This window comes from Plecotus auritus, assembly GCF_963455305.1.
Source record: "Plecotus auritus genome assembly, chromosome: 15".
NCBI lineage: Eukaryota > Metazoa > Chordata > Mammalia > Chiroptera > Vespertilionidae > Plecotus > Plecotus auritus.
This window is the reverse complement of record NC_137781.1, coordinates 11,834,251-11,849,677: the sequence shown is the minus strand read 5'-3', so window position 1 is coordinate 11,849,677 and position 15,427 is coordinate 11,834,251. Positions and strand designations below refer to the sequence as shown.

Below are 15,427 nucleotides of genomic sequence, written 5' to 3'. Positions count from 1 at the left end.
AGTAGATGCCTGTCGACTTGGCGAGTAAATGAATGTGCAGACCACATGACAGACACACATTTACACAGGCTCACACTCACCTCTGCACTTCCAGTTACAGCTGCACAACGCTCCCCTCTTATCACCAAGGTAGCCCGCTGTACCTCTTGTGCACTTACCTCCTGCACTGAGAGGCCTAAGAGTGTAAACATTTCACCCCCACAACACGCATAAGTGTACACACACGCGCACGCACACACACACACACACACACACACACACACACACACACGGTTTTCTGCAACATCTTACATTCCCACCAGCAATACAGACCCTGACTTCCTTTGCCAGGATAAGCCTCACTGCACCATGATGCATTCTTTTTTTCTAGTCTGCCCCCCCCCGCCGCCCCCCGTCTGGATTTTGCCCACTTCTATAGCTTCGCAAGAATCCACTAATCCCAGGTCACGACTGCGCTGCTTCGGGGATCACTTCCTAAGTTATAGAAATGTCTCACCATTCTCCTGGACACCTGTAACTAACTATTTTCAATGTCAAATATACCTGAAACATACAAATGATAAATACAAACAAATATTAAAACTAAACCTATACTTTTAAAAATAAAAAGCCACACAGCTTCACCCTATAAAACCTAGTGCTGTTTATGACAAATACCAATGAAACTACAAGTTTCCTAACGTTAACTCATCCCTTTATACATCAAAACTTAGGCTTTTTTCCTCTCACAATCCTTTTCTGATCAGCCCTGGCCAGTAGCCCCGTTGGTTGCAGCATCATCCCAATACACCAACGTGGCTGGTTCAGTCCCCAGTGGGGGCACATACAAGAATTGCACAAATAGGTGAACCACAAATGGATGTTTCTCTCTCTCAATCCCTCCCCCCCCCCTCTCTAAAATCAATACAGAAAACATTTTTTAAGTCCTTTTTATCAGATTAAGAGGTGTTCTTCATTTACACAGGCACAAAACAATATGTATTACAAAAAGAAATTTCCAAGTAGAAGTAGAAACTTCCGCTTTCCATAGGCCAAAGCAACTAAAACCTTATTTGGGAAATTTTGAAAACACAATCTATTGTTTTTGTAATCTAGCAACACGCATTTTTATTTATTGTTAAAAATATATATTTTACAACACAAGTATACACAGACTAGAACAGCAGGACTCCATGCAGCCCGAGCCACACTGGAAGCCTCTTAGAACCATTTAGTGCTCTGACAGCGGGACTGCGCGGGTGGAGCAGGAATAAATAATAGTGCTTTGGGGAGAATCGTAGTGACCAATAGGGTAGCTAAGGATGGGGCCCCACTGAGTACGGTGCAGCGGGAACAACGCCCCAGGACTGACATGTGCAAAGTTCTAGATCCCCCAACAAAGTGTCTAGGGACCCACTAGGCCTGTGATGGGCTTCAATCCGTAAGCCAGGCCGTGGTAACGAGCCGGCCCAGGGTTTCAAGCACACCTACACTGGAGAGAAAGGAAAGCCACCCTGTGTAACTGGGTCCACGGCTAGCTGACGGATCAGGGCTTCTTAGGGATGGATGTTGGTTGAATTGAGGATTCGGGACGTAGCATCAGATTTTGAGGCCTTTGAAAGTTCTCGCTGTGGAAAAATAAACACCGTCAGTGGCAATATTCCCTTTCATGCATGCCCGCCCTCGTCAGCTTGGGTTAGGTGTCAGCGTAAGGCCCCTGAGGGCCGCTTCTCTGACACAGGTGCATAGCACAGGCTGTGGGTTAGGAACGAACGGGGAGGCACTCTGAGCACCATTCTATTAGTCACAGGGTAAGCACGTGACCCTTCCCTCAGCCAGTCCATCTGTTCAAACCCCACAGAAGAGAAATCCCTTTTGCGTCACAAAGTACTCTGAGTTGCTGAGCTGGGGTGGCAACAAGCTTTGGTGCCTGAGCCCTTTATTAAACAATGGGCCAGACCACATATCTACCAACCCCTGGGCTGAGGGCCTTGTAACCTGGTGATTTGATCTCATGCTGGAGCACATGGTACAGAAGGAGGAGAGAAAGCACAGATGACCCTGAGAAGGACAGGTGTTAGTACAGGTTAGTCTACTGGCTGCAGTGCGGCCTGATGAAGGCTGCCACCCACAGCAACCAAAACCACATGCACCTCCTTAGGCTTGACCACAGGTAAGCAGGTACAGGTGCGCTCCAGGTGGATGAAACGGGGCTTGACTGAGCAAGCCAAAAAGAGACACCTGGACAAGCAGTCCAGCATTCAACCAGCCAGAGAGCACCTGGTAGAACCACAGCAATCATGTAATTTGAAAGACGTGCCAGACTAGGAAGCTAACTTCAGGGCTCAAAGCGAGCTGTAGCCATGGACAACTGGGCCATTCTCCATCTCCGAGCAGGAAGCGAGCTGGCACCCCCAAGGGCAAGGCAGCCTCATCTTCTCAGCAGGAAGACACTGAGAGAAGAGAGCACACCCCTTAAGTAAAGGGCATTGCAGGGAAGTGCTGGTAAATATGGAGGAGGATACAGGAGCTGAAGAGCATTCTGGGAAAATGACTCTTCCACAGCCTCACATATGCTTTAGCAGCTCAATGGGATAGAAATAGGCAAAGGCGAGGAAATGAGCGTTGGCCAGCCCAGAGTGGACAGACAGGCGGCATCCAGCCCTGAGGGTTAGTAAGGCACATACTCCAGGGGAGAATCATCACGTAGGCCAAGCACCTCATTCTAAGCAGCACACAGCTGGGGCTCCCCTCCCAGGCCACGGGGCCACTAGTCTTTCCAGCACATGGGAGGCCTCTGATGTCACAATCGGGATGGTGAAAGCTTTCTGTTGTGAATAACACGATACAAAAACTTTGCCTGACTTGAGGAGGGGCTGAGAATCCAATTCACGTCTGCACCAGTTTTCTTGTTAATCGGCAGGTTAGGGTGCAGGAACTGAAGCCGGTGGCTGGTTATGCCGTCTGCCTCGGGAACTCCTGCCTCCTTTGTAAAAAGGCCTGTGGTTGCACAGCTGACGCTTACTGGTTAGTGTAGCCCTGTGCCCAGATCGGAATGAAGCCAGCAGATGACAGACTGGTTTGAGAAAGGACATGGGACATGCAGGGGTTGCCATACAGACCTGAAGCCCAACAGTGGAGCTGTCAGAGAGGGACGGATCCTTCTAAGAACAGAGAATTAAGACAATTACCAAGAACTCCACCAAGAGAGCACCAGGGCAGTGATGCGAAGGGTCGCCTCCTGCAGCCGGGGAATGGTATTTCTTAAGCAGAAGGATCCAGGTTACATGTCTACTTGCTGCTGTCAACTTCCTATGTACCTCCTGGAACCAGCCCACCCCATGCCACGGTCAAGGCAGAAAAGGGATTCTCAGCCTCCAAAAAGCTGTCCCAGCTAAGAGCACCTGGGCCCCCGTGGGAAGACACCCACTGCCCCAACTGTGTGCTCCCAGAGACTGGCAGATATTAGAAAAGGGCAATTACCGCAAACTCAGAATAGGTGCTGGCAACAGAGTTAATGCTGAAGTTGCGCTGGAGGGGGGCCGAGCTGGGGTACCCACCGCTCAGCAAGCTGCCATTGAGCTCCAGGTTCTCCTTGTCGGCTCCCTGCCGACCAGCACGGGGGTTTTTCTTCCCTGAACAGGTAGAAGTGAGGATTGGCTGTAGGGAAAGGAGAGATCAGGATGTTACTCTTATAATGGTCACACACACACACACACACACACACACACACACACACTATACCATCTTAATATCACTCATGTGTCAGTAATCCTGTACAGTACTTCTGATGTAAAAAACAAACAATAAAAAACTCTTAATGGTTTTCAGAACACCTACCTTGAGCATCACCTGTAAAACACATTACAGCACAGACTCCCCACCTGTCTCCTTAAGCAAGGGGACCTGAATGCCTACTGACCCAGTGTCAGGGGTGGAACCCACGTGCAGGGCCCTTGCTCAGCAGCCACTGAAGACCTGGCTCTGAACTGAGCCTGTGGAGACCACCAGCTCTCTCCAGCTTCCCAGCCCCATCCCAGGGCTCCCCCATGATACTAGTGGGGCTCAGCATGACCACGCTCTTTCTCTCATTCGGTTTTAGATTAACCAGCTTGCATCTGCCAATTGCAGCATCTCAATGATAACTGAGTCCAGGGGTCTTAGAAACTGGAACCAGTAGGCGGGGCCCCGGGATAAACAGGCTGGGGTGGTGCTGGGGACGGGCTTGTACACAGTACTAACCTTGCTGCCAGAAGGTGGAAGTCGAGACACAGGGGAGCGGTAGACTGTTCCCCCAAAGGCAGGCCGAATGCTACTGTTGGCCGTGGCATTGGACATGGTGGTCGTGTTCAGCTGAGGAAAACAGAGAGATTACTCATTCAGGGAACATGCTCAGCAATCCATCCCCAGACTACAGAGAAATGAGTCTGGGAAGCAGTCTAACAAAGATGCATTTCCATAAAGAGCTTTGAAGAAACTTGTGAAAAGTGTTCAAAGCCTATTTATGTCTAGTACATGGAACTATAAAATGGTATAACCATCTGTTTCTAAAATTAGACAGACACCTACCATATGACCCAGCCCAGGAGAAATGAAAGCACAGCTCCACACAAAGAATCAGACATAAATACTTATAGCAGCTTTATCTGCAATAGCAAACAATCAGAAACAAGCCAAAATATTCATGGACAGGCAGATGGATAAGCCAACCACGGTGAAGTCATACAGTGGATACTGCTCAACAACAGGAAGTATGACGTACTGATGCATGCGACACCATGATCAATCTCTCCAAATTATGCTAAGTGAAAAAAGCCGTATTATACGAGTCTCTATATATAAAATGCGAATTACTGAATAGTGACAGAGAAAATTGTGTTTGTCTGGAAATGGGGGAAGAGAAATGGGACAACGGGTATGTTCATGGTCTGGACTGTGGTGACAGTTTCAAGGCGCATACATGTCAACCTTTATTAAGTGTACACTTTAGACACTATGTGTCAATCTTATTCAGTAAAGCTGTAAACATTTTTTTAAATGAAAAACTCAGGTGGATTAAAACCCTCAAATGGGACAGCAAAACAATTCAAATACAAGACACAGACTAGGAAACACAACGCCGGAAAAGATATCGTGTGGCTTTAGGTCACAGATGGAGCATTTACAAAGTACAGGTACAAGCCCTGAAGAAAACAGACTGACAACACGGTTACTGCATTAAAATTAAGAACTTCCTGTTCATCAATGAAACGCCATGAAGAGTAAAAAGACAAGCCGCACAAGGTAAGACTCACGTGAACACTGGGAAAAGCTAGTGTAACACAACTGACAGGGAGCAGCATCCAAAACAAAGAATTCCCACAAACCTTGTAAGAAAGAGACAGATGTTCACTTCATTAGTAAGCAGAGAAACGCAAACCAAAACCATAATCAGACATTACTTCAGACCCATCAGGTGAACAAAAATTTAAAAGTCTGAAAATATCGAGTGTCAGGCACTGCCACCGGAAGCACAAATTGTCATAACCACTTTGGAATCAGACTGTGTGATTAGTGCAGCTGAAGCTTCAGAAATGCGTGAGTGTTGGGCTTCTGGTCAAGAGGGCAGAGCAGACAAACACTGTGCTTGCCCCCTCCCAGGACCACAGCAAAATTACATCTAGACAGCAGAACCACCATCACTGAGAACCGCCAGAGTCTGGCTGACCTGAAGTCCTGTCGAGATGGGTGGGAGGGGCAGAGAGGAGGAACAGGCAGGTCCCACACCCAACAGTGGGTTGGTAATTGGCAGGGATATCAGCTCTGGAGGTTCCCCTCTGAGAAGCCCGGGGTCCCTGCCCCAAACGAGGCCCCCAAACCCCAGGCTCATAACTTCTGGCTGTGAAAACCAGGGCGGATGGTGGATGAGTGAGACAGAGGGCTGCCAGAGTCCCGGGTGTTCCTCTTAAAGGGCCCCACAGGGATGTTCCTTCTCACACGAACTCGCTCTAGGCTGGGGCAGCAGCTCGAAAACATCAGAAACATTTGGGGAGGAACTGAACTGTGTGGCTTTGAGGCAAGTGCTGAAGAGGCAGCTTTCTCCCAGACAGCATGCTGGCAGATGCCACTGTTTCTTTGCTAAGCCCACCCTCCCTGTACAAGCACAGGTGGGCATCACATCGGAGCCTCCGTTAATTTGACTAACACTTTCACCGCATTTCCATACAAAAGGCCCATCTTGGCTCATGATGTGGACTCTCCTAAAATCTCTTTGAAGTCCACAAACCCCAAACAAGAACTATCTGACTTCAGTGTGGCCCCAAACCTCTTGCTAAGCAGTCCCAAGCCTCAGTTCAGATTGGCCCCTCCTGGGCACCTCCAAGCCCAGCAATCAGTACCAACCACCTGCAGATCACGGTCTCTCATGCTGGGTGGCCCTGGGCAGGGTATCATCAGCAGCTGACCTTCGCCTGCACCTCCCAGAAGGCCCCACAGCCACCACACCCAGTGGACAGTGTCAGACCAGGCCACAACACCACCCAGCTGAAGTGAGTCCTCTCCACAGAAGGGAGGTGTGTTGGCGGGGGTAGGGGGGTGGTGTGTGTGTGTGTGTGTGTGTGTGTGTGTGTGTGTGTGTGTGGTGGTCAGAGGGTGCTGAACAGCAGCTCCTCCCCTGTAGTTACAGCCAGCCCTCAAAGCCAATCAGTCTGGGGGTAAATCCCTGCCAATAGAGATCAAGGCTCAACTACCACTGGAGGGTGCACATAGGCTACACAGGCCAGACGTACCTGGATTGCCAGCTCAGGTGACTGGGGATGGTGCACCACGGGCCCTACAGGACACCTACTACATAAGGGCACTCCACCAAGACGGGAAGATGTAAATAAATGGCAACAAATGCATATCAACAATTACTCTAAATGCAAATGCATAAATGATCCAATCAAAAAGACATATGGTGGCTGAATGGGTAATGAAACAAGACCCTTTCACGTGCTGTCTACAAGAGACTCACTTCAGATGAAAAGACACAAAGTCTGATAGAAATGGGATGGAAAAAGGTATTTCATGAAAAAGCTGGTGTGGCAATACTTACAGCAGATAAAACAGACTTTAAAACAAAGGCTATAATAAGAGACAAAAAAGGACCCAGCAATTCTATTTCTGGGTATGTATCTGAAGGAACCCAAAACACTAATAAGAAGACATATGCATACATATATTCCTTACAGCATTATTTACAATAGCCAAGAGACAGAAGCAACCTAAGTGTACATCAATAGATGAAAGGAAAAAGATGTGGTAGCCCTAGCAGGTTTCTCAGTGTTTAGAGCATAGGCCTGTGGACCCAAGGGTCCCAGGTTCGATTCCCGGTCAAGGGCATGTACCTCCATTGCAGGTTTGATTCCTAGCTCTGGTTAGTGTGCGTATGGAAGGCAACTAATCAATGTGTCTCGCACATCGATGTCTCTCTCTCCACCCTCTTCTCCCTCCCCTTCTACTCTCTAGAAGTCAATGGGAAAAATATCTCCAGGCAAGAATTAAAAAAAAAAAAAAAAAAGTGGTATATACATATAATACAATATGACTCAACCATATAAAAGAATGAAATCTTGCCACCTGTAACAACATGGATGGACGGACCTAGCAGGGGTGGGCAAACTTTTTGACTCGAGGGCCACAATGGGTTCTTAAACTGGACTGGAGGGCCGGAACAAAAGCATGGATGGAGTGTTTGTGTGAACTAATATAAATTCAAAGTAAAGGAGCGGAGGGGAGAGCAAGAGAACCAGATAGAACAGCCGGATCCGGCCCGCGGGCCATAGTTTGCCCAAGGCTGAGTTCCTAGAGAGTATTATGCTCAGTGAAATTAGACAAATACCATGTTATTCACTAATATGAAAAATCTAAAGACCAAAATAAATAAACAAAACAGAAACAGACTTATAGATACAGAGAACATTTTGACGGCTGCCAGAGGAAGGAGGGTTGGAAGGCTGGGAGAAAGATGAAGGGATTAAGAAGCACAAATTGGTGATTACAAAGTCGTCCTGGGGAGGGAACGCACAGCACAGGGAACACAGTCAATACTGTAATCACTATGTATGGTGCCAGGTGGGTACTGGACTTATCGGGGTGATCACTTTCTAAGCTATTTAAATGTTTAGTCACGGAGTGGTACAGCATTATATTTGTTTCGAGTATACACCAACTGTAATTACAAAATAAAAAATAATATAGCCCTGGCTGAGTAGTTCAGCTAATTAGAGTATTGTCCCAACACACCAAGACTGCAGTTGGATCCCAGGTCAGGGCATATACAAGAATCAGCCAATGAATGCCATTAGTAAGTGGAACACAAATCAATGTTTTTCTCTTTCTCCCCCTTTCTCTCTCTCTCTCTAACGTCAATTAAAAAAATTAATCTATATTTAAAATTAAAATAATAAATTAAAAAACAAGAAACATATGAGGGCAGCACTTTGACAGCAAGGATAGCCCACCTTGTACTCTTAGCAGAGAGATTCTCAAACTTTTAATTAAAATAAACCTTCCTAGAACTGAATGTTAGTGTTATATGTTTTTAAAAGTTCACATTATTTTCATAATAATATTGAACAACAGGGAGCTAGTTTCATAAAATGTTAAGAGGACAGAAATAAGTAGCTAAGAATGAACATGTATTTGAAGAAAGTTTGATGCTATGAAGAAAAACCCACAAACAATATAAAATAGGCAAAACGACAGAAATCAAAATTATATAATGTGAACTCTACTTTGTAAACATACATTATTTTTAAAAGCTGTTTTAAGCCCAACCAAGGTGGCTCAGAGGTTGAGCATTGACCTATGAACCAGCAGGACGCATGCTCGGGTTGTGGGATTGATCCCCAGTGCGGGGCGTGCAGGAGGCAGCCAATTAATGATTCTCTCTCATCATTGATGTTCCTATCTCTCTCTCCCTCTCCCTTCCTCTCTGAAATCAATAAAAAAATATTTTTTAGAAAAACACCAAATAGTTTTAGTAGTCTTCTTGGAATTATGGTACAGGTGCTTTTAAAATGGTTTTTATATATTGTCAAGTATGAGTAGGAGAAGAGAAATAATGTTCCAATCTCAAATGGACTCAACTGAAAGTCTCCAAAACCCCTTCCCCATCCCTGCAGGACAATCTCTGCAGGACACATGGCAAGAGACGGCCGTGGCCCTGCCCTCCACACGCCCTCACACCAGTGGGCCATGGAGCCTCCTTACCTTGCGCACTTTGCCCGGTGTGGTGGGAGTCATTCCTCGCCGCTTGTTGGGTGTCCTGGGAGTACTGCCATACAGCATCTCTGTCTCTGTCTGCTTCTTGTTCTTCAGTTGCTGTGTGACAGGCAGAAGCAACAGTGACACATCCCAGGGAGAGAGCAGGTCTGGGCTGCTCACATGGCCACCCATCCCTCTTCCCAAACTGGGTTCACGTACCCTTTCCTGCTTTGCTCGCTCTTTCTCTAACCGATGCATCTCCCACTGCTCAGTCACATATTCCATGAATTTCTGCCCATGGACCACAAATGCTGTTGAGTGTTTCTGTTCCCACATTTCAATCTGGGCCTTCAATTCCTCTTCGAGCTGAGACCAGACACAAGCATGTGTTATTTTATTTTTTTACAGAGAGGAATGGAGAGGGAAAGAGAGTTAGAAACATCTATGAGGGGGAAACATTGATCAGCTGCTTCCTGCACACCTTCTACAGAGGATGTGCCTGCAACCAAGGTACATGCCCTAGACTGGAATCGAACCTGGGACCTTTTAGTCTGCAGGCCGACATTCTATCCACTGAGCAAAACCGTACTTCAAACCTTTGGTGTGAAGCCTGAAGGAAATGATTTTCCCCCAGAATGATTACTCCTTTCCCAGAGCATCACTAGGCTGACTCCGGGGAGCTGGACCCACTTGGGGAAATGTCAGAGTAGCTGAAACCAAAGGCGAGGGATGGTTTGTTCCCAATACACAGGCCCAGCGTGGCCACTGGTTTTGGTGCTGAAAGTGAGAGGATGGCGTGCAGTGAGGGCAGCACCATCTGGGTCAGGCCCGGACCCGCCTCCTGCGAGCTGTGAAAAGTGGGCAAGTTACTTAAGTTCTCAGTGCCCCGTTTCCTCATCTGCAAAAATGGAAAGCACTTTGAAATAATACCTGGCCCTTCATTCAGTAAATACTATTATTGTTAAGATAGAGAAGATACTGAAGCCCACAGAACTTGCTCAAGATAAAGAGCTTGCTCTGTGTTATCGGCTGAACTGTGCCCCCTCCCCACCCCGTTCATATGATGAAGTCTATCCTCCAGTATCTAGGAATGTGGTTTTATTTGACGTGTGAAGACAGGGAGAAGACAACCACCTACACGTCTTGGAAGAAACCAGCCCTGCCTAGGCCTTCATCTCAGACTTCCAGCCCCCGGACTTGTGAGAAAATACGTGTCTTTGTTCAGGCCGCCCAGTCGGGGTGTTTTGTTATGGCCGTGCTAGAAAACTAATATGCCTCGACATACAGCTGCGGATGCCATAAGGCCCAGTGTCACTGATCCTTGCCTAACCTTTGAAAGAGAAGACAGTTTGGGGCAAATGATTCAAAGCAGAGAATCCACCCAAAGTGAGGTATTTTGTAGTCAAGCACCGAAACTATTAACACTGTTACCTTAGGGAGTGTTTTTTGGAGCCTGGCTCGTTGCTTTTCCTCTTTTAGAAGATTTCCTCCTCGATTTGTAAATCGACTTGGATCTGATGCTTTTCTCTGTGAAAATACATTTGAATCAGAGTAAACCCTGGGACAGGCAATCAGACCGATTACTTCTGCTAGGACTCCTTGCTGTCATACTCGGATGTGCATTATTAACCCATTGTACGCTATAAGCGTCTGTAGACCCAAGCGGCAGACCTTCCCCACACACCACACGCATCTATATAAAAAAAAAATGTTTTCCCTAAGTGGTAGCCCTGACCAACTTTAAAATCATTTTTCATGAGAATTTTCAGCTAAAAATATTCAAGAACACCCGAATTGGGAGTAATATATTTATTTTTATAATATTCATCATTGCAAATTGACTTTTGAAATTAAAATTCAAAATATCATGGCTTGTCAGGATTGTTTCCGTTTTGGACGCGTGGCAGTTATCTGGTTAAGGAGTCTGTGAGGTTTGCATTCCCACTGCCTCTCAGCAGTGAGGAATGGAGGGTCCTAAGGCAGGGGAGCTGGGTGTGAGCACATCCACTTGGTGCAGGAAAATCGGCGCTTCCTTTGTCATCTAAAAAGACAGGCTGCAATATTAACGCACCACGCCACTGGCTCCCTTCCTTGGTTCAGACGTCAAAAGATTACATCACCTACAGGAAATGAGCTATGTGGGGGGACAAGGGAAAGGTCCACACTCAGAGTCTGGTGGGCACCCCTACTTGTCCACTCTCTTTCAGCCTATTGAGACAATGCAGCTTAAATATGCAAGGTTAAGGGTCACAGATAATCTGGTTTTCATTGAACTGACCCTCACAAAATGGACAAAAAAATATAGTATGTTAGGCTTCTTTTTTTTCTGTTTTTTAAAAAAATATATATTTTATTGATTTTTACAGAGAAGCAGGGAGAGGGATAGAGAGTTAGAAACATCAGTGAGAGAGAAATATTGATCAGCTGCTTCCTGCAAACCCCTACTGGGGATGTGCCCGCAACCAAGGTACATGCCCTTGACCAGGATCGAACCTGGGACCCTTGAGTCCGCAGGCCCACGCTCTATCCACTGAGCCAAACCGGTTAGGGTCCGGGTTTTTTTTTTTTTTTTTTTTTTTTTTAAATTCTATCATGCATACAGTATACCAGAACAGTAGTATAAGCATATAATTTAGAAATAGGAATTAGACGTGTACACTCAAAGTTAGGGGCAGGTCATCAGAAAAGTACAGAAGCAATCCTGACAATTTGCTAAGCTTGTGAAGAAATTCCATTCCCCTCCCAGCCTGCTTGGTCGGCGATGGCCTATAAACAATTCCTAAAAGGGATGGGAGTTAGTCTCTTATTTTTTCTTAAACACTTGCATGTCAACAAGGGTTACTTATTTGGCTCTTTACTGACGTTTATTCCTCCTCCTTCTTGCTTTCAAGCAGAAGTCAGGGGTCACTGAGGACGGGGAAACCTGTCCTTAAACAGCTGTCAGGTCTCACACAGTTCTCCCCAGGTCTGAGTCCTAGTTTCCCACCTGTAAACGTGAGGCTGAACTCAGGACTCCCTGAAGGACCCATCAGACTCTAACGGGGCCAGCATGAACCTAAGAGCAAGGCTGCTTGAATTTTGTGTCCACTATGCCTCCTCCTAGTCCCAGCCCCGAGCTCTGAAATGCTCTGAGGGAACCAGCCTGTGCTATGTCGATCAGAAGAAACGGAATTCAGCATACAAATGTGCACTAACACCCAGGCGATTTTCTAAGAACACAGCAAAAGTTGGAAGAGAAAATATTCTATCCTTCTCTCCCTCCTCAGTAACAACCGAATTCCTCTGTGGCAGCAGGACCGCCAGCCTCACCAGCGTGGCACATGCGAGAGATGCTGGGACGAGAGCTGGGAGAGCCCTTAGAGGGGCTGTGGGGACAGTGCCTTCTGTGTCCCTTCCTCCACATGGTGCCTGAGGGCTGTGGTGGAGCGCGAGGGCCAACCTGAACCTGAGGATAAGGTCTGCGAGCTGGAGAAGCCTGGGACCCCACTGACTGTGGAACTGCCACACCTGCCTGGCACTGGCCCCTCTGGACTTGTTTTATGCCAGAAACTTCTACCTGCATGAAGCCATTTGTTCAGGGCTTTTCTCTTACATGTTCCTGTACTTGAGCCTCACAAATACAGATGGGTCAGTAGTAAGCTAGAGACTCAGTGATGAAGACACTGGTATTAGAAACTCAGTAAAGAGAAAAGGAGACTGACTCTATAAAGGACATGCTTTCTTTCTTTCTTTTAATCCTCTCCCAAGGATATTGTTCCATTTTTAGAGATAGGGGAAGAGAGGGGGAGAGGCAGAGAGAAACTATTGATAGATGTCTCTCTCACATCAACTGGGTGCCTCCTCGATGCTCCCTGACCAGGACCAGAAATTGAGCCTGCAACGGATTGAGAGGTAAGTGCCCTTGACCAGAACTGAACTCGGGACCCTTCAGTCCACAGGCCGACGCTCTATCCACTGAGCCAAACCAGCCAAGGCAAGGACATGCTTTCTTAATACTTCATTGTCCTCTGAGGAAAACAGAGGAAAGTGAGGGCAGTACCTCAAACTCTAAGAAAAGCCTCCAGCTTTCTTCCCACTTCTGCACGCCTTCAAAGAGTTCTTTGTGAACCTCGTAGTAGTTTCTTAACCGCACAACCTCATCATCATGGACCTGGAGCAGACTTTCTGTGTAGTCCTCTGCAAGATAGAAGCCCAGGAGTTTTAAAATATTCCTGTAGTGTTTAGCAACTTACTTTCTAACCCCTCATTCCCTAAACTGGAAATAGATTATTCTTCACGATAGTAAAAATGCTACATGAATAGTTGTACATTGTGTATAATAAAAATCTGGTTTGTCACCATCCGCCTGGAGGGACTAGGGAGTAAGGACCTAAAGTGTGAACTAAAATGACTAAGATTCACAAACCTCTGTGTCATGTCTCACCTTCTCTAAGCTTTCTTTCATATCCTTTGTTTCCACCCTGCTCAGGAGTGGGTTGGGGCACAGAAAATGTCCCCAATGTGGAATTTAGTAGATAACCTCATCTTTATACTCAGGTCAGGTCAGACTAGAATTCTGCTGGGCTCTGGGGTCAGACTCTGTGGCCTTAAATGTGAACTCTGCCCTTTACCCGCTGTGCCTCTGGTTCAAGCTGCTCAACATTTATGCACCTTTGTGTCCTCATCTCTTGACATGAGATTGAGATATTATTGTTAAGAGCTTGACATTGCACCTGGCATAGAGTAAGCAAGCGCTGATAAACTTGAGCTTCACAACTCTAGGCTACAGTGATAAGCTGCTTCAGAAATCAAGACATCCCTTCTTTCCCAGTAGCACCTGCAAATGCTCACTGACACAGGAATGGCAACTTATGGTGAAAGGCTTGAAAAGGCAGTTTTATCTGTTCAGCAGAGGAAACACTTTCTGGTGAACACCTGCACTTCTTCACAAGTGCAGGCCCCATGAAGGCCAGCGCTCCTGTACTAACCATCATGGTAAGCAGCAAAAGCTTGTCTCTGCTCCTGGCTGTAGAAACACTGGTCCCAGTACTTAGCCAGCTCCACTCGTATTGCTTCAATCACTTTCTTCATGTTTTGCATTTTCAATTCCTCCAAGCGATCCACTTCTAACTGCAGCTGAAACACAGATACCTGGTAAAGGTGCTTGTTCTACTTTTACATTCACAGAGCCTTGCAGAAATTTTCCATTTTTATTTATTTTTGTTAATGCTCACACAAGGATTTTTTTTTGCCTTTTTTAAAAAAATTAAGGTATTATATGTGTACATATCTTACCATTGCCCCCCATCCCACTCCCATACATGCCCTCACCCCCCAATGTTTTGCATCCGTTGGTTATTCTTATATGCATGCATATACGTCCTTCGGTTGATCTCTTATTTCCCCCACCTCTCCCTAACCTTCCCGCTGTAATTTGACAGTCTGTTTGATGCTTTACTGCCTCTGTATCTATCTTTTTGTTCAACAGTTTATAATGTTTTTTATTATCCACAAATGAGATCATGTGGTATTTTTCTTTCATTGACTGGCTTATTTCACTTAGCATAATGTTCTCCAATTCCATCCAGGTTGCTACAAATGGTAAGAATTCCTTCTTTTTTTATGGCAGCATAGTATTCCATTGTCACACAAGGATATTTTAAAAAAATATATTTTTATTGATTTCAGAGAGGAAAGGAGAGGGAGTGAGAGACAGAAACATCAATGATGAGAGAGAATTATTGACTGGCTGCCTCCTGCACGCCCCCTACTGGGGATTGAGCCCGAAACCTTGGCATGTGCCCTTGACCAGAATTGAACCTGGGGACCCTTCAGTCCGCAGGCCGACCCACTATCCACTGAGCCAAACAGGTTAGGGCCACAGATATTTTTCCATTCTTTTTTTTTTTTTTTTTTAGGGAGAGTGAAAGGATGAGGGAAAGACAAGAGAGAAACATCAATGTGAGAGAAAACACGTCGATTGGGTTGCCTCCTGCACGAGCCTCGATGAGGGCCCGGGCCGGGGAGGAGCCTGCAAGCAAGGTACATGCCCTTGACCAGAATCAAACCGGGACCCTTTGGTTCACAGGCCGATGCTCTATCTACTGAGCCAAACTGGCTAGAGCAAAAATTTCACCTTTTTAAATAAAATTATAGTACAAAATCACAGAGGTAAGTCGACACTCTAACAATGCTATCAAAGGAGCCAGAAACCTAAGAAAGGTACAGGAAAGATAAAAGA

General features: G+C 46.3%; 1 protein-coding gene across 5 annotated transcripts in view; it reads right to left on the bottom strand.

Moving 5' to 3' along the window:
- Positions 1-921: 921 nt before the first annotated feature.
- PRC1 (protein regulator of cytokinesis 1) overlaps positions 922-15,427 on the bottom strand; it is a 31,870-nt gene continuing 17,364 nt past the window's right edge. Inside the window, exons 7-15 of one of the 5 annotated variants that reach the window (XM_080651555.1) lie at positions 14,175-14,322; positions 13,247-13,383; positions 10,639-10,734; positions 9,427-9,573; positions 9,214-9,324; positions 4,222-4,332; positions 3,463-3,639; positions 3,102-3,143; positions 922-1,607 (exon numbers count right to left, since the gene is read on the bottom strand). In XM_080651555.1, coding sequence (XP_080507681.1) covers positions 1,536-1,607; positions 3,102-3,143; positions 3,463-3,639; positions 4,222-4,332; positions 9,214-9,324; positions 9,427-9,573; positions 10,639-10,734; positions 13,247-13,383; positions 14,175-14,322 — 1,041 coding nt within the window. In that variant the 3' untranslated portion in view covers positions 922-1,535. The remainder of the gene's footprint in view (positions 1,608-3,101; positions 3,144-3,462; positions 3,640-4,221; positions 4,333-9,213; positions 9,325-9,426; positions 9,574-10,638; positions 10,735-13,246; positions 13,384-14,174; positions 14,323-15,427) is intronic. The other 4 variants (XM_080651558.1, XM_080651559.1, XM_080651556.1 and 1 more) reach the window with 4 other exon arrangements.